The sequence below is a fragment of the Meles meles genome, chromosome 2, assembly GCF_922984935.1.
Source record: "Meles meles chromosome 2, mMelMel3.1 paternal haplotype, whole genome shotgun sequence".
Taxonomy (NCBI): Eukaryota; Metazoa; Chordata; class Mammalia; order Carnivora; family Mustelidae; genus Meles; species Meles meles.
The window spans coordinates 27,386,698-27,407,504 of NC_060067.1; the positions used below are offsets into that span (position 1 = coordinate 27,386,698).

The 20,807-nt window shown below is 41.4% G+C and overlaps 1 protein-coding gene across 3 annotated transcripts in view; it reads right to left on the bottom strand.

Moving 5' to 3' along the window:
• Positions 1-1,215: 1,215 nt before the first annotated feature.
• Positions 1,216-20,807, bottom strand: part of SPATA18 (spermatogenesis associated 18) — a 38,897-nt gene continuing 19,305 nt past the window's right edge. Inside the window, exons 5-13 of one of the 3 annotated variants that reach the window (XM_045985064.1) lie at positions 20,353-20,448; positions 16,511-16,762; positions 14,721-15,015; positions 12,926-13,084; positions 11,892-12,067; positions 8,469-8,592; positions 6,608-6,691; positions 3,106-3,151; positions 1,216-2,815 (exon numbers count right to left, since the gene is read on the bottom strand). In XM_045985064.1, coding sequence (XP_045841020.1) covers positions 2,808-2,815; positions 3,106-3,151; positions 6,608-6,691; positions 8,469-8,592; positions 11,892-12,067; positions 12,926-13,084; positions 14,721-15,015; positions 16,511-16,762; positions 20,353-20,448 — 1,240 coding nt within the window. In that variant the 3' untranslated portion in view covers positions 1,216-2,807. Of the gene's footprint in view, positions 2,816-3,105; positions 3,152-6,607; positions 6,692-8,468; positions 8,593-11,891; positions 12,068-12,925; positions 13,085-14,720; positions 15,061-16,510; positions 16,763-20,352; positions 20,449-20,807 lie in introns of all 3 variants that reach the window. The other 2 variants (XM_045985082.1, XM_045985073.1) reach the window with 2 other exon arrangements.

Below are 20,807 nucleotides of genomic sequence, written 5' to 3' on the forward strand. Positions count from 1 at the left end.
ATACTGTTACGCTGAAAAAATAAATAAAATGGAAAAAAAAAAAGAATGTGATTCTGAACAAAAAGGCCTTGGAAGAAGTTGGCATGGTGTATTGGAGGAACAGCTTCCTTACCTGTAAGTTGAAGACACACCTGAATCTGCTGTAGGAGCAACTGAAATAATGTAAGTGCAAGCTCCATAAAAATGGTAAAGTGCTATTCAGAGACGGTATCTCGAATATGATGACAATAGATTGTGAATAAAATTAACTAAAGCTGGCAGTTAAGCTACAGCATAAAATTGCAGCAATCAAAGGGTTAACGCCAGAGCAGGGGTGCGGTCCAGACTTATGGAATGAATTCATGACCCTGGTTCAGACCTTACAGAATGGAGACGGGGAAAAGCTATTGCTCAGCTTGAGAATCTAGAAAGAGAGCATCTCATTGCAAAGAACCTACAGATACAGAAGTGTTCCTTTTCTTGATTTTCTTATTAGATGTTAAATCAATCATACAGAAATTGACATTTACCAGTTGACAAAGTAGGAGTTTTTCGTATTTCAAAGTTACTAAGGTTAAGGTGCATGCCCAGATGAGTACAGGTCAACCTCCTTCGCTCTTGTGAATGTTTTCTAAAAATTATTCTAGACTCTTCACCAGTATTCCCTGTGTGGTTACAGTTCAAATGAGAGACCTGAGAAATGACAAGTGGCCAGACAAGATATAGAGCAAATAAACTGAGCTATGTGTCAACATTTTCTAAGTCAGGGCATGTGTTCCCCAATTCAACTCCTAAAAATGAATTCTCATTGCTTAGTGAGATTTTAGAAAAGGTTTTTTTTTTTTTAACACAAAACACAAAGTAATAGTTGCATGGTTTTAATGTACACCGACTTTTCCAGAAATGTGCTTACTATGTAAATCAAGACATGACTAAGATTTTGTTCAAAACTTTATCAGGAGTTGTGCTCCATTTCAGAATATCATATCCAACGCTGTTCGTGATATTGCCAATACAATGCTCATTGATTTGCATTTGTAGCTCATGACTACACACAGGGGTAAGTATCTATGATTTCATCTTATCATCTAGGATGGCAAGACCAAAGCCTTCTGACTAAAGCCCATGTTATTAAAAACTGCTTTTCCTTTTCTCTGCTTTGTACGAAAGTTAGGATACTATACTCATTGTTTAAAAGTGCAAAATAAAAAGATGAAAAGAAAAAAAAAAGTATATATGCATTTGGGTCATATGGACATTGAATTTTATTTCAGAATAATCAGAACATTTGTCATAAAGGAGCACTGAATCTGCAAGCATTGAGAGAACTACTCCTCTCATTCAACCTACACACTCTAAAATAAAACTGAGACTCAGAGAGGTGGAGTAACTTGCTCAAGGCCACACAGCCAACTGATGACCAAGCCAGAACTGGAACTACCTAAACACCAAGTCCTCCTTTCAGCAGGCTGCCTTACCTCTACGTGATGACTACATAAAAACACACAGAGGGAGAAAAATGAACCTCACACTTAAGAATGAAGTTGGTAACCATTAGACCCAAGGGACAGGGCTGGAGGAGGTCTCTCCCCATCTCTAGCTACCAGCACAAGGGACAAGATGGTTCAGAGAAGTTCTTGCTTTGGGTTTGTCTTGTTTTGTTTTCCACCTAAAAAGCATTAGGTGCTAGTTTGGGCACTGAGTTTGTGCAGATCGAGCAGTGGTCAATTCAGAGTTTCTCTCCAAAAGGCACACAGAGAAAGCAGTCATTCATGAGGCTTGTGTTTAAGACCACATTAAAGTGTGAGGGGTGAGGGGGTGGGAGCAGACAAAACATCACTTATCTTGAGAAAGCTATGTTCCATTATTACATTTAAACTTGAACTTTTTCAACAGTCCTTCACAGTAAAGAAATCAAGGTATAGTGGCTCAATTTAAAAATCAATAAATGGTACCCCTAGTTTTAAGCCCCAAGCTTAGATATTTTTAGTCAGATGCACTTCTTAGGAGGTCTGAATTTGCAAACAACTAGGTGGAATGGATACAGCACCTGTCCATGTCATTTCTATATGTAACATGTACATTAAAACTGTATGAAACATTCCCACGAGTTAAACACAAAGTAATTACCATTTCTCTCAAAGCTGGCTTCCAGCCAAATCACTTCTCCCCATTTATGAAGCAAGAACATTTCCTCAGGTAAGTAGCTTTGGCATTGGTACCCAACTAAACCAAACAGGGCAGTCTCAAATCAGGAAAAGAGAAGCCAGCCAGTGAACTTGATTCTCTGAAATCAATGCCATCTACGTGTAGCCCAAAGTCACCACTACTAGGACAAATTCCCCAGCCGGGGATTAGGACTGTCTTCCAAACAAAAGAAAATTAAAACACTCAATATTGTTTCCAAGCCTTAAGCTAATACCAGCAATTATAACATTTATGATCCATCTGTAAACTAAACTGACTCTGTCTTTTAAACTCCACTTGGCAAACATCCTCCACTTAAGTTTCTACAGTTGCCACAGAAGAGCCTCGTATTTGAGGATGAAAACCCTGAGGGACTTTGCTTCAAATGAATATGATCCTAAACACCTATGCAATCGTTTTTTATCAAAGTAATGGAATCTGTGTCTATAAAATAAAATAAAATGCAATATATCTGAAGTTACAAACATGCTAAGCCAAAACATTTAACTCTCCGTGTGGAGGGATACACAGAATTGCGTTTTCACATTATCTTAAGTGAGTTCTGAGGCAGGCACAGGAGACAGGCATTGGGGAAGTTGCTGGTGCAGATGTACTGTAGCAAAGGGACGCGTCTGGTGGCTTTAAAACCCTAAGGAGAAAAACAAACAGTTCGTGATTACGGTCACTTTCTTAGACTTTCTTTTGGAAAGACCGAAAGTGGGGTGACAGATCTGGGTTTACATCGATAAAACCTCTCACTCAGAGGCTCCTCCCGTATCACCCAAGGGACCCGCTAGGGCACCAGCAACGGAAGGGCCCAGGAATGAAGGTGCGAGGTGGAGGTCAGAGATGTTCCCTGGGAAGCGAAACATTCATTTTGCTGCACGGGGCTGAGGGCTAAGAAGGGTATTAAAAAGCCGTCTAAACCATCCCACTTACTCGGCAATCCACATCTTATTGGAGAAGGGCTCCGGCTTCGAGATATCTGAAAAATACAGAGGAGTCACGTGAATGACACGGGGCATGGAGCTCAAAGAATGAATCCCTTTGACGTTTTATTCCTCAAACCAGCTAAATAATTGTTCTGAGGCACTTTAGAACTTTGATGGTCAACTCTGAGGTTGAGCAATGCGTGTCCTCTTATCCGTCCTCAAGTAAATGGGCCCTCAATGTCAATCATGTCATTCAATAAAATCTGGGCCCAGTGGCCTAAGCTGGTTTGTTTGCTTGCTTGTTTGTTTGTTTGTTTGTTTGTTTGTTTTTTTCCAATGGGAAAAAGCTTGCAGCCTTCCCGTTGAGATCAGGAACACGACAAGGATGCCCACTCTCACCACTCTTGTTCAACATAGTATTAGAAGTCCTAGCAACAACAATCAGACAACAAAGAGAAATAAAAGGCATCCAAGTTGGCAATGAAGAAGTCAAACTTTCTCTCTTCGCAGATGACATGATTCTTTCTTTATATGGAAAACCCAAAAGACTCCACCCCCAAACTACTAGAACTCATACAGCAATTCAGTAACGTGGCAGGATACAAAGTCAATGTACAGAAATCAGTGGCTTCCTTATACACCACAATAAAAATACAGAAAGGGAAATTAGAGAATCGATTCCATTTACTAGAGCACCAAGAACCATAAAATACCTGGGAAAAAACCTAACCAAAGAGGTAAAGGATCTGTACTCAAGGAACTAGAACACTCATGTTTGTTTGTTTTAAGAGCTAAAGACTTAAAGTCTTTAAGATTGGGTGCCCAGTGGCCATGTCGAATTCAACACTTTCCAGAAAATAGTTATTAATAGTAGTACGATTACCCAATTAAAGCTAAAATGACTGAATGCTCTCTATCAGATTTCTATATGAATCATGTCCTGTGTCCAAAACCCTGGAAAGAATCATTTTCCAGAAAATCTCACCTTTGCTTTCAAAGCAATTTTTTTATTTAAAAACTTTTTAAAATATTTTTATTTAAAAAATTCTTTAAAAATTTTTTAAAGATTTTATTTATGTATTTGAGGGACAGAGATCACAAGTAGGCAGAGAGACAGGCAGAGAGGACGGGTGGGGGAAGCAGGCTCCCCACTAAGCAGAGAGCCCAATGCAGGGCTCAATCCCAGGACCCTAGGATCATGACCTGAGCTGAAGGCAGAGGCTTAACCCACTGAGCCAGCCAGATGCCCCAAAAATTTTTTAAATTTTTTAATTAAATTTTTAATTAAATTTTAAATTTAAATTAAACTTATTTAATTTATTGATAATAACCATTTTGTTTATTATTTTATTTATATATAATAAAATTATTTATTAATTTATTGATTAAATAAATTCATTAATTAAATTTATAATTTAATTTTTTTTAAAAAATAAAAAAAATTTTAAAAATCTCACCTTTGCTTTCACTAAACAAAATCTATTGCCTATACCTACACACCTGTTATTATTCAGAAATAACTGACTACAAGCAACATTCTTGTTCTGAGCTTTCAAAAACTTTAAATAGACACTAACAAAGATGAAAGCTGTTCTGGATGCATCAAGACCTCACAAGCCAAAAACCAGACTAACTAAAAATATCTGTATTTTATTTTGCAGGTGTACCCAATCACTGTAAGGATAGGATGGTGGAAAGGGCCAGAAAGTGGGCAGTGGCTTCACCATTAATAATATATTTTAGGGGCATGTGACTGGCTCAGTCAGTGGAACATGCAACCCTTGATCTCAAGTTCATGAGTTCAAGCTCCACACTGGGTGTGGAGCCTACTTAAAAAAAAAAAAAAATATATATATATATATATATTATTTTATATATATATATATAAAATAATATATATATATATTATTTTCATCTAAAGTCTAAATTATTTGGTTCTCCTTGGGCACAAAGCAGGAAAGAGAAGGGGTGTGAAACAAGCATGAGGGCTTTATTGGAGGGACACTGCCCACCAATAAATAAGACTTCCAGTGAGACTCCAGTTGAAAAATTCGCCCTGTCTGTGAATGCTTAAGGTGTCTAATACTGCTCTTTGGTAAGCCATGTCTTCTTAGAAGAAGGAGACTGAGATTCTTCCAGGATAAAACTCTCAAGATTTCTTTTTTATTTTTCAGTCCACTAAATGCACTATCCTTTTGCTTTTACCCACCATAAATACTTATTCATGAATATGGATGTCAGTTATATTAAAATCTCTATGAGCAAAAGATCTGTGTCAGATACATGCCTTTTCCATTCTCAGGCTATTTCCTTTTTCTGGATCTTCCTCCTTAATTTCCCAGCTCATTAAAATTCCGTCCATTCTAAAAATCCAAATCAAGTACCAACTTGCCCATGAACCCCTTCCTCACTACCAAGTCCAGAAAGAGTCCCTACCCCCTCTCATGGCTCTAGTCCTTCATGCCTCTTGCATGGATGGTGGCATATACCGCACTCAGTGACTTTGTTGAAATCATGTTGATCTTCCTATATGGAAATCCATTCAGGGAAGAGACCATGTTTTCATCATGTTTGTGTCCCCTCCCTGCAAATCTAGCATCCGTCAGAAAAGGAAGGGGTATTTGGTAAAGAGCATGCTGAAGTAATAGATGCTCACTGAACTGAGAGAAGTAGACCTTACTAATGGAGGGTGGGGGTGGTTTTTTTTTTATTTTGTTTTACAGAGGGAGTTTTAGAAGTTTATGGTGTGAGTTGCATGACTAGAGATAATTCCAGATAACTAGAGCTCTGCCAACTGCAGTTCTCCTCCACCACTCTCCCTAAAACAAAACTGAACAAATATTTAAAGAATTTTTATTCAATGGAACAGCAAATTACTAGCCGATTTGGTGTCCAGATGTCTTTGTCCAGTCCTGTACTCGAAAGGCATTGACTAAATACTATTTGTCAAATAAATCGACAGTGGTGAAGCATAATAATGTTTTGGTTTTCAAAATGTTTTTGCTGTTATTTTTTTTTTGACAGAGGTATTAGTAATCCTCCCAAGAACTAATACACAAGGAGACCAATGTTATTCTTCCTACTTTGAAGTGTGGAGGAAAATGAATACCTGCAATGCCCTTTATACAGTACTGGAATCCAGACCATTTGAGCAATTTCTCGAAACTCATGCAATAAGCTGAAGAGGAACCAAGGACCTGTGTTTGGGTCACTCCACCCTCTGTTCAGAAGACTGTATCTCTTTCCCATTTTCGTTCCAAAACAAAAATAAAACTACAAAATATGCAAAGTCTATTATTCTTTGAAGTAGTTAAGAAAAACATGACCTCTACTTCCTTCTTTCTAGAGTGATAATTTCTTAGACCGAGGTAGTGTAAAAATCAGTTTGGGGTTATTGCAACAGGTTCTCTTTCTACCTATAGACTTACAATCCCCTCTTGTAGAGGTGACTGTTGGAGATAAGAATGACAACCATAAGATGCTTTGCGTAAAAATTATTAGATATATACCGTGCTTAAACCAATACGGCTACGGGGGCAGATGGGGCTTAAACTCCTGCTTCGACATCGACTTACAGATCGCACCGAATTCCACTGAAAAGAGAGAGAGAGAAATAGTAGTTTGTGAAAGCTCACATGGCTTAAAACAAGATGCAATCCCATGGAGTAGGTGGTTTTCCTGATATGATTACACTTGCCCATTACTGGGCATCACTCAGCATGAGACACACTCTTCACATCCTACAGCTGCCCGGTATTTAACAATAATTGTAGGGTATTTCTCAGATAAAACCCCATTACAGTGAACTTTGGAATACTCAAAGTCTTGGTGCTAGAATTTCATTTTGATGAGAAAATCATTAGAAATTACATTCAAGCTTGTAAGTGTCAGAGAATTTACATGTGGGCAAGGATTTGGGTCTCTTTTGTTCACTGCTGAATCATAATAGTCCTAAGTGACTATTGAATAAATGAATACTGTTTGAGGAAATGAATTAATGAATGAGGGAGGAGGGAGGGAATCACCATGGCTGCCCATCTACTAATGAAATTAATGAATAAGAAAACTATATTGACTATAAAGAGATCTTACTAGCAAAATCTTTCTTACAAATTTCCCTTCATTCAACTTTTTCTTTTATTCCAAGTACTTCCTTTTAGGGTTTTCACATTTTGTTTTAGGAGTTGAAGCTGGGGAAATGTTGGTGATGTGTTTGAGCAGAGGAAGAAGGAAGTTAAAATGCCTATTTGATGTAGGATATACAAATAGTGGCTATTTCCTCTCCCTCCCTTCCAAATTGCACTACAGAGAGTCCACAATTAGAATTTCTTAACAGAAATTGATAGCTGCAGGAGCAAGAAGCATGTTTTATGAGTTCATTCATCATAGACCATGGTGGCTGTCAGATCAACCCAACCCAATATCTGTAGGTTCAACTTTCATAGTACAAAATAATTTATTGAGATACTATTCACTATAGTGGAATGCTTAAGCTACAAAAACCCTTAAGTTCTTTTAAAATACTCTATTCCTATTCTCCCTTATGTTAGGAAAAATGCCACTGAAGCACTTCCCTATTCTCTCACTCAAAGAGAACGGAATCTGAGTCAACCCAGAGGGTGGCTTTACGCTGGACTGAAGAGCTTCCCTTTGGAATTCACTTAATTCTTTCTAGGAAGGGTAGGATAAAAACTCCATTGTGTGAACTATATGGAATACCCAAGCCCCTGTAGCCACCCAACCCTCACCACAACACACGATAATACACTTTCGTAGCTACCACTCCATTATGAAGGCTGCCCAATTATTTACCACGTTCAAAACATTTTACAACCAATGCACACAAGAAGTAACTCTCCAAAACTGATGTGCTACTCTCTCCCCACCTCCTCTGCCTTCTTGTTTTCATCCCTCCCCACCCTCCCTACACATCATACCAAGGAGAGAAAAACAGCACATTCATCGTTTCCCAACATGGATACTCGTCAGTAAAAATTTGGCCAACTGCTTCCTGAAAGTTAATTGATCGCTTCCCAAAGCTTAGAATTATAGAGGGCCTCCAATAAGACAAGCTCAAAGAGTTTTGCCTTTATAATAACATATTTCTAAGATGGAGGAGGCAAATATGACAAGTTTCATCTTATAAATAGAGCAACAGACAAAGAAGTCACTGCCAGGAAATTATAAAGACTCATAGAAGAATCAAAGAAAGGAATCTCTTCTTTCCCAACCAGTCTGTTTCCTCTCCTTTGTATGAAACCTTATCAAGCAATTTTAGACTTCCTCTATAGAATCTCTGGGTTTATAAATGTTCTCGAACTTGTGAATCAAACACTTGGGATGAATTGTCACTATGCAAGGCCACCGTACAAAAGCCCCTCTCTTGGTGACAGCTTCTCCCTTCATAATGACACAGTCATTCTCCATGAGAGCAGGCCACACGTGATAGAGGACCAAGGGAGCAGTGAAATCAGAGTCATAGCTGCGGCGGTACCTATTTTAAACACACAAAAGAACAAAAAAGAGAAGTTAAGTGATGATGCAATATAACTGGAGGTCATTTGTGTAAGTTTTCATTTTTTATTATGCTAAGTCTAGATGAATATGGATCCTAATTCTGTTACCAAAGAGATGGTTGTGGGCCCTTAGAATAGCAACCACGGATAGGACTCAACATGGACTCACATAGAACAAGTTTGGTCAGGGTAAACGCCTTCCTTCCTTTCTCAGAATTACAAGTTACCATTCAGGGAAACACAGGGGACAGAGATCATCTGAAATCCTGTAGGCATCCTGAAAGATATCTCATGCTATCTTTGTGGACAAAATAAGAGAAATATAGGGGGATGACTTAAGTAGGTGGGTTGGAAACTGTTCAATGATCATACCCAAAGTGAAATAACTAATGAGTCAATAAGACCTAGAATTCGGCTCTCTCTCAATCCTATGATAAGTAACATGTTCACCAATGACCTTCATGAACTGTAGGTAAATCACTCAAAGGCTAGGGATGGGTAGGAAAAGAGAAACAAATGACAGTATCAAGAAATAGCTCAACGGGGTGTCTGGGTAGCTCAGTGTGTTAAGCCTCTGCCTTCAGCTCAGGTCATGGTCTCAGGGTCCTGGGATCAAGCCCCACATTGGGCTCTCTGCTCAGCGGGGAGCCTGCTTCCCTCCTCTCTCTCTCTCTCTGCCTGCCTCTCTGCCTACTTGTGATCTCTGTGTATCAAATAAATAAACAAAATCTTTAAAAAAAATAGCTCAACAGACAGGAATAGTAAGTTGATTCTAATAAGATACAGTGTGGTGTGGATACTTATGAGGTTCTCTCATTGAGTCCAAAAAGCGTATAATTGCACAGATAGAGGTGATAAAAGACTTAATCATGGTACAAGTAAGAACAACAGGTTTCAGCTGAACTCAAAATGTTCAACAACAGTATTATATAACTGAAAAAAAAAGCAGAAAACACTAGTACAAATTAGCTGGATTAGTAGAGAATAAGAATGGAAAGGGTCTTAGTTTCTCTAAACTGCTCCATTCAAAGCAGGGGACTACATTCAGTGTAGACACTTAAAATGGATACTCAAAAAAGCATGGAGCACAGGCCAAAGAAACTGCTCTGTCAGGAAGTCTCAAATCCCCTTTATATGGAAAAACCCAAAGCCATGAGGCCAGAAGTAGGAAGATACGAGGAATTGCTTCTAATATGTGAAAGGCTGCCAGAGTTTTTTTTGTTTTTGTTTTTTTAAGGGTTAAACTTGTTCCGTGACATCCTCCAAGTAGAACCAAATAGTCATCATTAGGAAATCTGGTTTCAGCTCCACAGCCTTCCAGAGGTACAGGTTACAGACTGCTCCACGAGGCAACACCCTCCATCTGATTAAAGGCGTGGAAGAGGGAGGCCCCCAGAGGTCTGTGAAATGTGCAGATTCCATAAACTAAAGTGCGTGAACATTTTTGAGTGGTTCTATGAGTTCTGCAAAGGAGAAAGGAATACGGGAAGAGAGTTGAAAATATTATGTTCTGTAAGGAAATCAAAAAGGTCAAGTGCAGGGGCACCTGGGTGGCTCAGTGGGTTAAATCCTCTGCCTTCGGCTCAGGTCATGATCCCAGGGTCCTGGGATCGAGCCCCGCATCGGGCTCTCTGCTCCACAGGGAGCCTGCTTCCTCCTCTCTCTCTGCCTGCCTCTCTGCCTACTTGTGATTTCTCTCTGTCAAATAAATAAAATATTTTTTAAAAAAAAAAAGGTCAAGTGCAGTGTAATGTTCTAATAGCCGCTCTTCCATGAGTGGACACGTGTTAGGAGCGATGATCTGGAAGAAACCAGAAACAGGGCAATGGCAGGAAAATATGGCAAGCTAGAAGGCAACTGGAAACACCACCATTGTGATTTGGATAAGCAAAAGAAAGGTATGTAGTCTCTGTCATCAGTAGCTCGTAGGGATATTGGGCCACCACCGTCTATCTAAACAAAGACCAAGCGCTAACATCCCCCGAGTGCTCACTACATGCCAAGCAGTGTCCTTTTTTGTTTTTGTTTTGTTTTTAAGATTTTATTTATTTATATGAGACAGAGAAAGTGCACAAGCAGGGAGGAGGAGTAGAGAGAGAGAGAAGCAGACTCCTCAATGAACATGGAGTCCAATGTGGGACCCAATCCCAGGACCCCAAGATCTTGACTAGAGCTGAAGGCAGCCACTTAACCGATTGAGGCACCCAGGCGTCCCCATGCCAAGCAGTGTCTTAAGTACTTTCTCTGAATGAGTTCAATTAGCCTTCTCCAGACCCAGGAAATAGGTATTATTATTTCCCCCATCTGACAGAGAGGGAACTAAGGAACAGAAAAATAAAGTAGCATGCCCCAGTTTATAGAGCTAATTGGTGGTAGAGCTGGGATTTGAACCCAAGCAGCTTGAAGCCAGAGTGTTCGTAACCACTAGCTTGGCCTCCTCCCAGTAACCTCCAGCTGTATCATAAGATCCCATAAAGTTTCAGTAAAATGTTTTACTAATTTAATTTCTTCTAATTTTTATAGGAAACATCTACCATGTAAAAGCTGATAGAAATCCAATGGTCCTGGTGGGTCTCAAACACTGGTGTGCACAAGGAACACCTGGGTGTTTGTTAAATGGAAGATTCTTGAGCCCCACTCCAAACCTGCTGCATAAAATAGCATGGGGTGTGATCCAGGAGCCTGCCTTTCTAACAAGACTTGAGTAATTCTGACACAAGTGATATATTTCTGTGCCCTACTTGGAGACACCCGGTCAAAATACTGCAGTAGAAACTGGTAAAAAGGGTCAGGGGTGGGAGGTTGGGGGAACAGGTGGTGGGTAATGGGGAGGGCACGTTTTGCATGGAGCACTGGGTGTTGTGCAAAAAGAATGAATACTGTTACGCTGAAAAAATAAATAAAATGGAAAAAAAAATAAAAAAAAAAAAGGAATACACATTCGTGTTCCTTTTTTGAGTGCTTTTCGTGTAGCCCTTTTTCTTAGTGTTCCAGACAGGTTCTGGGTACTCATTAACTCTCCCCAAGACCAATATCATCAACGGAAATGATAACATCACCTCTGAATCACATTTGACTGGGAAAGAGAACGAGCCCAGGAGAGGGGTCTGCCCTGTGGCACAGAGAAGCCCATGGAAGGGACTGGAAGTCAGTTCATGTCTGTTGACTTCCTCACCTAGAGCTCTTTTCCCTAAATTGCTTCCAGGCAATAGAGAAAAGGTTATTTACTGTTAAAAAAAAAAAAAAATCCCTTAGCTTGTGCTCTTATGTCTCTTACTTGCAATCATTAAAAATCTCTCCATCCGCTCCAAAGGCAATATCTAGGGGTGGGTCTAAAGCCTGCATGGCAAAGGCAATGCAACATATCTCCTGGATGAAGTTGCTGAGCAGGCAAAAGTCAACTTCAGGAGGAAATGAAATCTTGGGATTGACATTCATGGCTCGGATCACATCCTGGAAAACAAAAAGAGGGCACCACCTTGTTACCAGCCTGTGACAAGAAGCTCTGACATCCAAAGGGGGTTATGATGGGTCGGGGAGGTGGGGCAGGGAAAGGGCACATGGGTGAAGATGCTGTAAACTAGGAAACTAGTTTGTAACCTAGGAAAGCTGCACACGTGCTCGAGAAAGAGTCCCTCATGGGGAAAGAGGAAAGATGATGTAGAGGACAAATGGTGTACTAAAGGCCAAGAGAGTCTCCCCCACCACAAACTAAAAGCAAATACACTGAATGGTTTTTATTTATTATTTCCCAATTTTCTATTCTGGGCAAGTACAAGAAGTGCCAACCTCTTCCTATTCTAGAATAACAGCAGTTATAATAGCTTGGACTTATTGGGTGTTTGCTATGTGCCAAGTCTTGTGCTAAGCAAATTACGTGCTTGTTTTTCACTTAATCCTCTCAAGACCTCCATGGGGTCATGGCCATTGTGGCTCCCATGTAAAGGCTGGAAAACTGAAGCACAAACAGGGGAAGCAAATGTGCAAGGTCAAACAGCTAGGACGTGGCACAGCCAGGGTGTGAGTCTACACCAACCTTCCCTAAAGCAATTGCTCTTAAGCTCTATGGTATTCTAGCTCCAGTCTTAAGAACCCATCCAAAGACTAGAACTATAAAAGGTCAGGCTACTTTTTTTCCCATAAAAGTCTAAGAAAGAGCCAATAATGACCAGTTCTACAAAGTCAGTTGGCCGCTGCTCATTTCTGCTATCCCGTCACATAAAAGCAATCCTGAGCACTGGGTGGATTTCTGGTCTTCCATGTAAAGAGCAGCCACAGCACACCAGTCCCACTAAGAGACCCAACACTTACGTTAACACTACTTTGGGAATCATATAGATCAAGATGACAAATGATATAATCCGAGACAGCATCTTCAAAGTTATTCGAACCCGCGAGAGACGGTGTCAACGATTTCCTCACACGGATCTTGAAATGTCTGAATGCCATTTTAGCTACATGGAATGCCTCCTGCACGTAAAAATGCAGCCAATTTATTAGGTAGAAGAAGGGGAGTAAAGAAATCCAAAGCGAGAGATGAAGGAAGAATACCCACCCAAAATTCAACATCGTGTGGGTCTTCTGAACATTAAATACAGTTGATCAAAACTAATTTTAATCTGGGAGAAATACATACCTCAATTTTGAAAAGTACATAAATACATCTATGACTATGCATGTTCACTAATTTCAAGACAGTTGATGATTGTTTTGGTAACCCCAAGTGCGAGAGGCAGCACAGTGCAGAGGTTCAAGGAAACAGATCAACTGTGGTTGAATAAACACCTAAGAAGTGCAGATTAGGGGGCGCCTGGGTGGCTCAGCTAGTTAAGCACCAGAATCTTGATTTCAGCTCAGATCATGATCTCAGGGTCATGGGATCGAGCCCCATATGGGGCTCTGTGCTTAGCAGAGTCTGCTTCTCTCCCAGTGCCCTTCCTCTTTCTCACTCAGATAAATAAATAAATCTTCTCTTTTTTTAGTGCTGATTGAGGCTATGATCCCACCACAACGTCATATTACTGGTCCAAAAATGAAATTATCAATCTGTGTTTATGTTATACAAAGACTCATATCAAGTATCTGGCAAGTTTCCTGGCATATATTGATTCAACAAACACTTATTAAATGCCTGTTATGTAGTAGGCACCGAAAAAACTCAGTTATGCATGAGAGACATGGCCGTTAAGCTTACAGAACCTTCACCAACTTCTTAATGAAATGATCCACAGTTGGCAAACTTTTTTCTGTAAAGAGCTGGAGATTAAACGTTGAAGGCTTGCCTAAAATACATAGTCTTTGTCACATTTTTGTTGACACTCATCTAAAAATGAAAAACCATTCTTATATTCTTAGCTCGTAGATGGTATTTTCCTTAGAAATAACAGGCCAGGACAAGATCTGGCCGTCAGGTCAAGTTTGCAGACTCCTGAAATAAATTAATAATATAGGATAACGCTCAGTAGACTCCAATAATTCTGCTTTCATACTAGTGTTTCCTTTTGTTTTTAAATATTAATTGTTCTCGTTTCTCATAATGGACCCTTACTGTCTCAGTAAGGTACCCACAGAACAAATACCTTTGCTTTGAGAACTAAGGATTCTGTATGAGCCCTTTTAATCTGCCATCCTCAAGTAGCTCATGTCCTAGCAGTTTTAGTAACTACTCTTAGTTCAATAGACAGAAGAGTTAACACAAGTCAACCTTCTGATTTGTTCCAGAAGGAAAGGAAATCAATTGGAAGATTGGTGCAAATCAACATAGTTTATATTCATTATATTATATTCATAGTTTATATTCATTTGAGTAATCCTATATTTATGGATACTTCTTCAACAAATGCCTGGGTGGTATAAATATTGATATATATGGAGAGTTCTTGACTGTGAAAAAGTAGCCATCCCAAATATTTGTAATGGGAGGAAGGAAGGGAGGGAGGAAGGATGGAAGGAAGAAACAAGCAAGCAAATGGAGATCCCACCCTCCCTCTGTGACCTCAGACGCAGGCTGTCCCTTCAGGCTGTAGGGTCCGGTTAACCAGCACCTTCTCCCCGCTGCCCACCCCGCCCCCGCCCTCCAAGGCGCAGCCGCACCGCAGTCACCTACCACGGTGGCGATGTAGATAATCCTCTGCACGGTCTCGGCTTTGTCAATGCAGCGCCGCAGCAGGCACTGCGCGTCCAGGCGGGCCTGGGAATAGGCGTCGCTGAACCGGGACAGGAGGGCAGCCTTACGCGCCACGTTGGACATTTTGGCGCGATTTGGGGACGGGGTCCTGATCTTCACGACAGCGGTGGAGGGGCTGGTGGACCGGCTGCGGCTGCGGCTGCGGCTGTGGCTGCGGCTGTGGCTGTGGCTGCGGCTTCGAGGGCCAGGGCTGGGAGTCCGGCTCCTGGCGGACCTGTTGGCAAGGAAGAAGCAGCCGGAGAAGCACTGGGATTCGCTTCTGGCCACGTGAACGGAAGTTCACCCATGAGCCTCGCCCTGGCAGGGGGAGCGGCTGCCCCCGCGAGCTCCCTACCAGGTGTCAAGTACACGGTCATGCGCTCTCTATCTGCGCGGGGGCTTAGCACCTCATCTTCGCCTTGAAGCAGCGCTTGGAGCTCAACATGGATTGTTGGCCATTCTAAGGCCAAGGAACCAGAGGCTCGGAAGACTAAAGTTAACACCGCCAGCAAGCCAAAGTTAAAGAGATCAGCTTCTCAGTATTTCATACCCCAGCCTTGGGGTGCTAACATATCACAGAGGCTTTAGGGTATAAAACGGGATGAACACTCAACCATGAGAAAGATCTGCGTTCTCGTTCTATGGCAGTGGGGCCGTTCGCACTCATTTCTCCTCTCCAGAGCCCGAGTTCTCACCGGCGACAGGTTCACCCTATTTCTGGGCGGGAGTGGGGAATGAAAGATCCGGTGAGCTAACACATACGCAAGGATTTGGTGAATTTTAAAGCCCGGTATCTTGAATAGTGTATCGCTATGGAGTACAAGGTAGATTATCAAAGGAAATGGGCCACCAAGGAGGGAAATGGAGGAGAAACTAGGAGGCAAATGGTAATGCGAGACCCGCTTTGAAGGTGGAGCAGGGTGAAAGCCCTGGACAGTAGTCCGACAATTTCTATGGTGCAAGAAATACTGTCACCACGGCCAACTCCGAGCTGTGAATGTGACATCACACTGAACTTGGAAGGAGGCAGAAATGTACAGAATCAGGTCTTGGGAGCCAGCACAAGCTGGTACCAGCTGATCATGGCAGAGTGACTCCCTAGAATGCAAGGCCAAGGTGGCATTTAGGGGAATGGGGACCAGGTATGGGAGTGGCTCCGATAGCTTGGGCCAGGGCTCACTGTGGGGCTGAGGGAGGTGGTGGGTGGTAAAAAGAACAAGGAAAATGCTCCAAGAGAAGCAACCAGCTCTGTCCTCATGGAACGCCGAATGACCTGTCTTCACATTCTGTCCATCAGTAGAAAGGGATGTCACAAGAACACTCACCCATAAACTGCATCAAAAAGTAAAATGACAGGTGGTCATCCCAGAGAGGGGACTTCCAGGCCTCAGAGAACAGGACCCTCCTATTATGGAACATTCTTCCAGCATGGGTACCATGCTCACACGACAGGCCCACCCAAATCTGCTTTCAAGCCACATAGCTCTCAGTTTCATTCCTTGGGCTTCCACGTCAGCCCCAAGTTAATTAGGGCCCAAGCGCTGACAATCCAGGAGGTGTTTTCTCTCTCTGGAAGGGTGTAATTAGAGAAAACAATCCCTCTGCAATTCAAAGTTTCCCATACTGTGGGGGTTTGGGTGCAAGAGGTTATTTCGGCTTTTTTCCCAAGCCACGCTGTTACCACTACCAAAAGGCACTTAAAGGAAGAGATCTGTGAGAATGTGTCTGACCTTCCTTGAAGCGCGGATTTTTCAGCAGACAGAACCGCTATCTCATCCTTCAGCGTTCGGAGCTGTTTCTCATAATCGGAAATCACTTCGGGCCGCTGCTCTGCGCCCCGCTTGTCAATGCCTCGCTGGTCCAGCCTCCTCTGCTCAGAGGTCCTCGGCTCTGAGGCTCTAGGCTCCGAACACCGATGCTCTGTGCTTCTGTGTTCTAAGTTTCGGTGGCGGGAGTCCTCCTGGATTTGAAGAGATTTAAGCCTGAACAGAAAACAAAAATTGAGGAAAGAAAAGAGAAAGGGGAGAAGGATGGAGGAAAGATACTAGCAATGACTGGTATACCTAACACACAGAGGCTACTCTACTTAACAATGCCATTCCTGTGTTGGACAACTCTGATGGAAACACAGGAGGAACAAAAACCAATCAGAAAAGAGAATTGCCAGGGTCAGAGTGCCACCCCACATCTGTAGCTTGCATGAAAAAGGCTCCTGAGAAAGGAATATATACACAGATTCTTCAGCAAAAGCAGAGTGGGCCTGTAGCCATCCTGTTCTATATTAGGCTGATCCTAACTGCACAGAGTCTGGAAGCACTGGACCTCCAAAACCTAGGTCCCGAAGCTGGCCAAAGATGCAATCTCCTATCTTCATTAGCTCTTTGATTCTCTGAACAGATGGAATAGCTGGGGGGGGGGGGGGGGGTGGGATGACAATGGAGATGGGATAACATCCACAATACCAGGACAAAGGGTGAATTTGTAAAAAATAATAATAATAATAATGTATTCTAGAGACATAGCTTCGGAAATAAACTTGGCATCTTTATAAAGATGCAGAGAGGCGGGGCGCCTGGGTGGCTCGGTGGGTTAAGCCTCTGCCTTCGGCTCAGGTCATGGTCTCAGGGTCCTGGGATCGAGCCCCGCATCGGGCTCTCTGCTCAGCAGGGAGCCTGCTTCCTCCTCTCTCTCTGTCTGCCTCTCTACCTACTTGTGATCTCTTGCTCTGTGTCAAATCAATAAATAAAATCTTAAAAAAAAAAGATGCAGAGAGGCATGTCTAGCTAAAGCAGGAGCAAAGCCACACAAAGAGAATGTGCTGTGATGAAAAGGACAATGATGGAAGATGAAAAGGTAAGGGCTAAGGTTAAGAAGGACACAGAGAAGCTAAAAACACAACAGCAGAATTAAACGCTGTACTGGAAATGGTAAAGACCATTGCTGCTATAAGAAATCACTGAATTATAGGGTCAAAGAATCTGAGAAGGTCTATCAAGTAGGAAATAAGAGATGAAAATGATGGTGAGAGCTCTTCCCCTAAGAGGCTGAGATGACCTCTGACAATGGCCTGCTATTCACGTGACCCAGAAAACCCTACAAAATCATGCAAATCTAGAGGTTCAAATCTTCACGTTCACTTTAAGAACACACGTGAGCCTCCCCAGGCCATCAAGGGTATGCAGATCTGAAAAGCCACCAAATATATGAAGGACATCACTTCGCAGAAGCAGAGTGTGCCCTCCTGTAGCTACACTGGTGGGGATGGTGGGTGTGCCCGGGGCAAACAATGGGGCTGCACACAGGGTCTGTGGCCCATGAAGACTGCTGAATTATCCCTGCCCGTGCTTAAAAATGCCAAGAGTCATGATGAACTTAAGGGTTTTTATGTCAATTCTCTGGGCACTGAGCACACCCAGGTGAGCAAAGCCCCCCAAGATGTGACAAAGAATTTACAAGGCTCATGGTTGGATTAACCCCTACATGAGCTCTCCCTGCTACATCGAGATGGCTGTTGCTGAAAAAGAGCAGACTATCCCTAAACCAGTAGAGGAGGTTGCCCAGAAGAAAAGATATCCCAGAAGAAATTGAAGAAACAAAAATTTATGGACCGGGAGTAAATTTTGCCTAGAATAAATGCACATAAGACTAAAAAGAGAGAGAGAGAAATAAAATGATGGGGAGAGGGGAGAGAGACATAGACAACAGAGCAGTAATCCCAGCTACAATGTTGGGGTGTTCCCGAAGAAATCAGAACAATGGAACATGTGTGAAGGCAGCAAAAAGATATTTGTGTGTGTGTGTGTGTTTGTGTGTGTGAATACAACTCCCACTTGCTTATTTGGGGGGGGATCAAAATTAGGATCAATGAAGGTATAGCATCTTACACCTGTCAGAATGGCTGGAAAGAAGACGACAAGAAATAACAGGTGTTGGTGAGGATGTGGAAAAGGAAACCCTTGTGCACTGTGGGTGGGAATATAAATTGGTGCAGTCACTGTGAAAAATGATATGGAGTTTCCTCAAAAAATTAAATATTGAAATCTAATAATTCCACTACTGAGTATTTACCCAAAGAAAACAAAAACATTAATTTGAAAAGATATGCGCACCTATATTTATTGCAGCATTCTTTACGAGAGTCAAGATGGTAATAAGCTTCCATAAGTAACCCGTGTCCATTGATAGATGAATAGATAAATATGTGATATATGTATATGTGATATGACGGGACATATTTATATATATGTCTACACACACATTATATATATATACATATATAGACATAGACATACAATGGAATATTATTCAGCTATAAAAAAGAACTAGATCTTGCCATCTGTGACAACATTGATGGACCTAGAGGGTGTTACTCTGAGTGAAATAAGTCAGAAAGAGAAAGACAAATGCCATAAGATTTCACTTATATGTGAAATTTAAGAAAACAAAACAAATGAATCAATAAGCAAAAAGCAGAAACAGACCCATAAATACAGAGAACAAACTGGTGATTATCAGAGCGGGGAGTCATGGGGAAATGAGGAAAGGGGGCGAAGGGGAGTGGGAGGTATAGGCTTCTGCATAGGGAAGAAATAAGTCACAGGAATAAAAGACACAGCATAGAGGATACAGTCACCCGTACCATAATGGCGTTGTAGGGTGACAGACGGTAGCCACACTTGTGAACATAGCATAAGGTACGTACAGAGCTGTCAAATCGCTATGTTGTACATCTGAAACTAATAGTGTGTCAACTATACTTCGATTAAAAAAAATCAAGGATGAGGGCGCCTGGGTGGCTCAGTGGTTTAGGCCACTGCCTTCGGCTCAGGTCATGATCTCAGGGTCCTGGGATCGAGTCCCGCATCGGGCTCTCTGCTCGGCAGGGAGCCTGCTTCCCTCTCACTCTCTCTGCTTGCCTCTCTGCCTACTTGTGATCTCTCTCTGTCAAATAAATAAATAAAATCTTTAAAAAAAAAAATTCAAGGATGATATAACCTTTAAGTATGTGTTTATGTTCTCCTCCTAGAAATTTATATTTAGAGAATGATCTGAAATTTAAACTAATATTTGCTGCAATGATTATCACAATGTTATTTCCAATGTTTAAAATCAGTATCAAGGTAACTATTCGATATTAGGGAAATGTCTAGATAACGGAACACAATGCATCTATTTGAAACCAAGTTTTGCAGCATTTTTTCTTAGTAATAGAGAAAAAGAATGTTAAGTGAAAAGATGGGGTCCAAAATGATATATCTATGCTGACTTTTGCAGTAGTAAGTCCAATTTTGAATGGATCAATTGGAAGAAATTGCAAAATGGTAACAAGAACTAGCTCTGGAATTTTGAGAGGGTCTTTGGGTTCCTCCTATACTCTGTTGTACTTGGAAATTTTTCTATAGTAGATAGCTAACATTCTTGTAGTAAGAAAAAAATTTATAAAATTAATAAAAATATTTCTGCCTTTCCTCTTTGTGAACAGCTTCTTTCATATTGTAATGGAGCACCAAAAAGCTAAATTCAAAGATCAATCAGCAGGCTGCAATAATCCTGTCATTTTTTTTTTTCTTACTGCTTTTTTAGCTGATTTATTTCCTCCTCTGCAGCCAAAAGGGATATGGCCGATCTGTTCTTGGTTTCTTCAAGAGTCTTTTCAGTTTCAGCCAGACTGTAAGAGAAATCAGTAACTAAAGACCGATTTTCCAAAATTGGCAGACTTTCCAAATCAAGGCATAGGTTCTCCCAGGAACTTTCGGCATATGATATAAGTTCAACATAAACAAGATCAAGTTATGAGACATCTGTATCCAATCAGATGCCATTGCAAATTTTATGTTGTGCTTGTATGCAAAAAATATGCAGGCATTCTTTCTCAAGGTCAAATGCAAAGACATTACAAAGTGGCTTATGTAATAATTAGTAACATTAGAATGTAAAGGGCAAAGAAACTTGTTCCCTTCCTCCTTCTCTCTCTCCTAATTCATCTATTCTAATCACACCAAATCTTCAAGCTGCCTCTCCCTATAA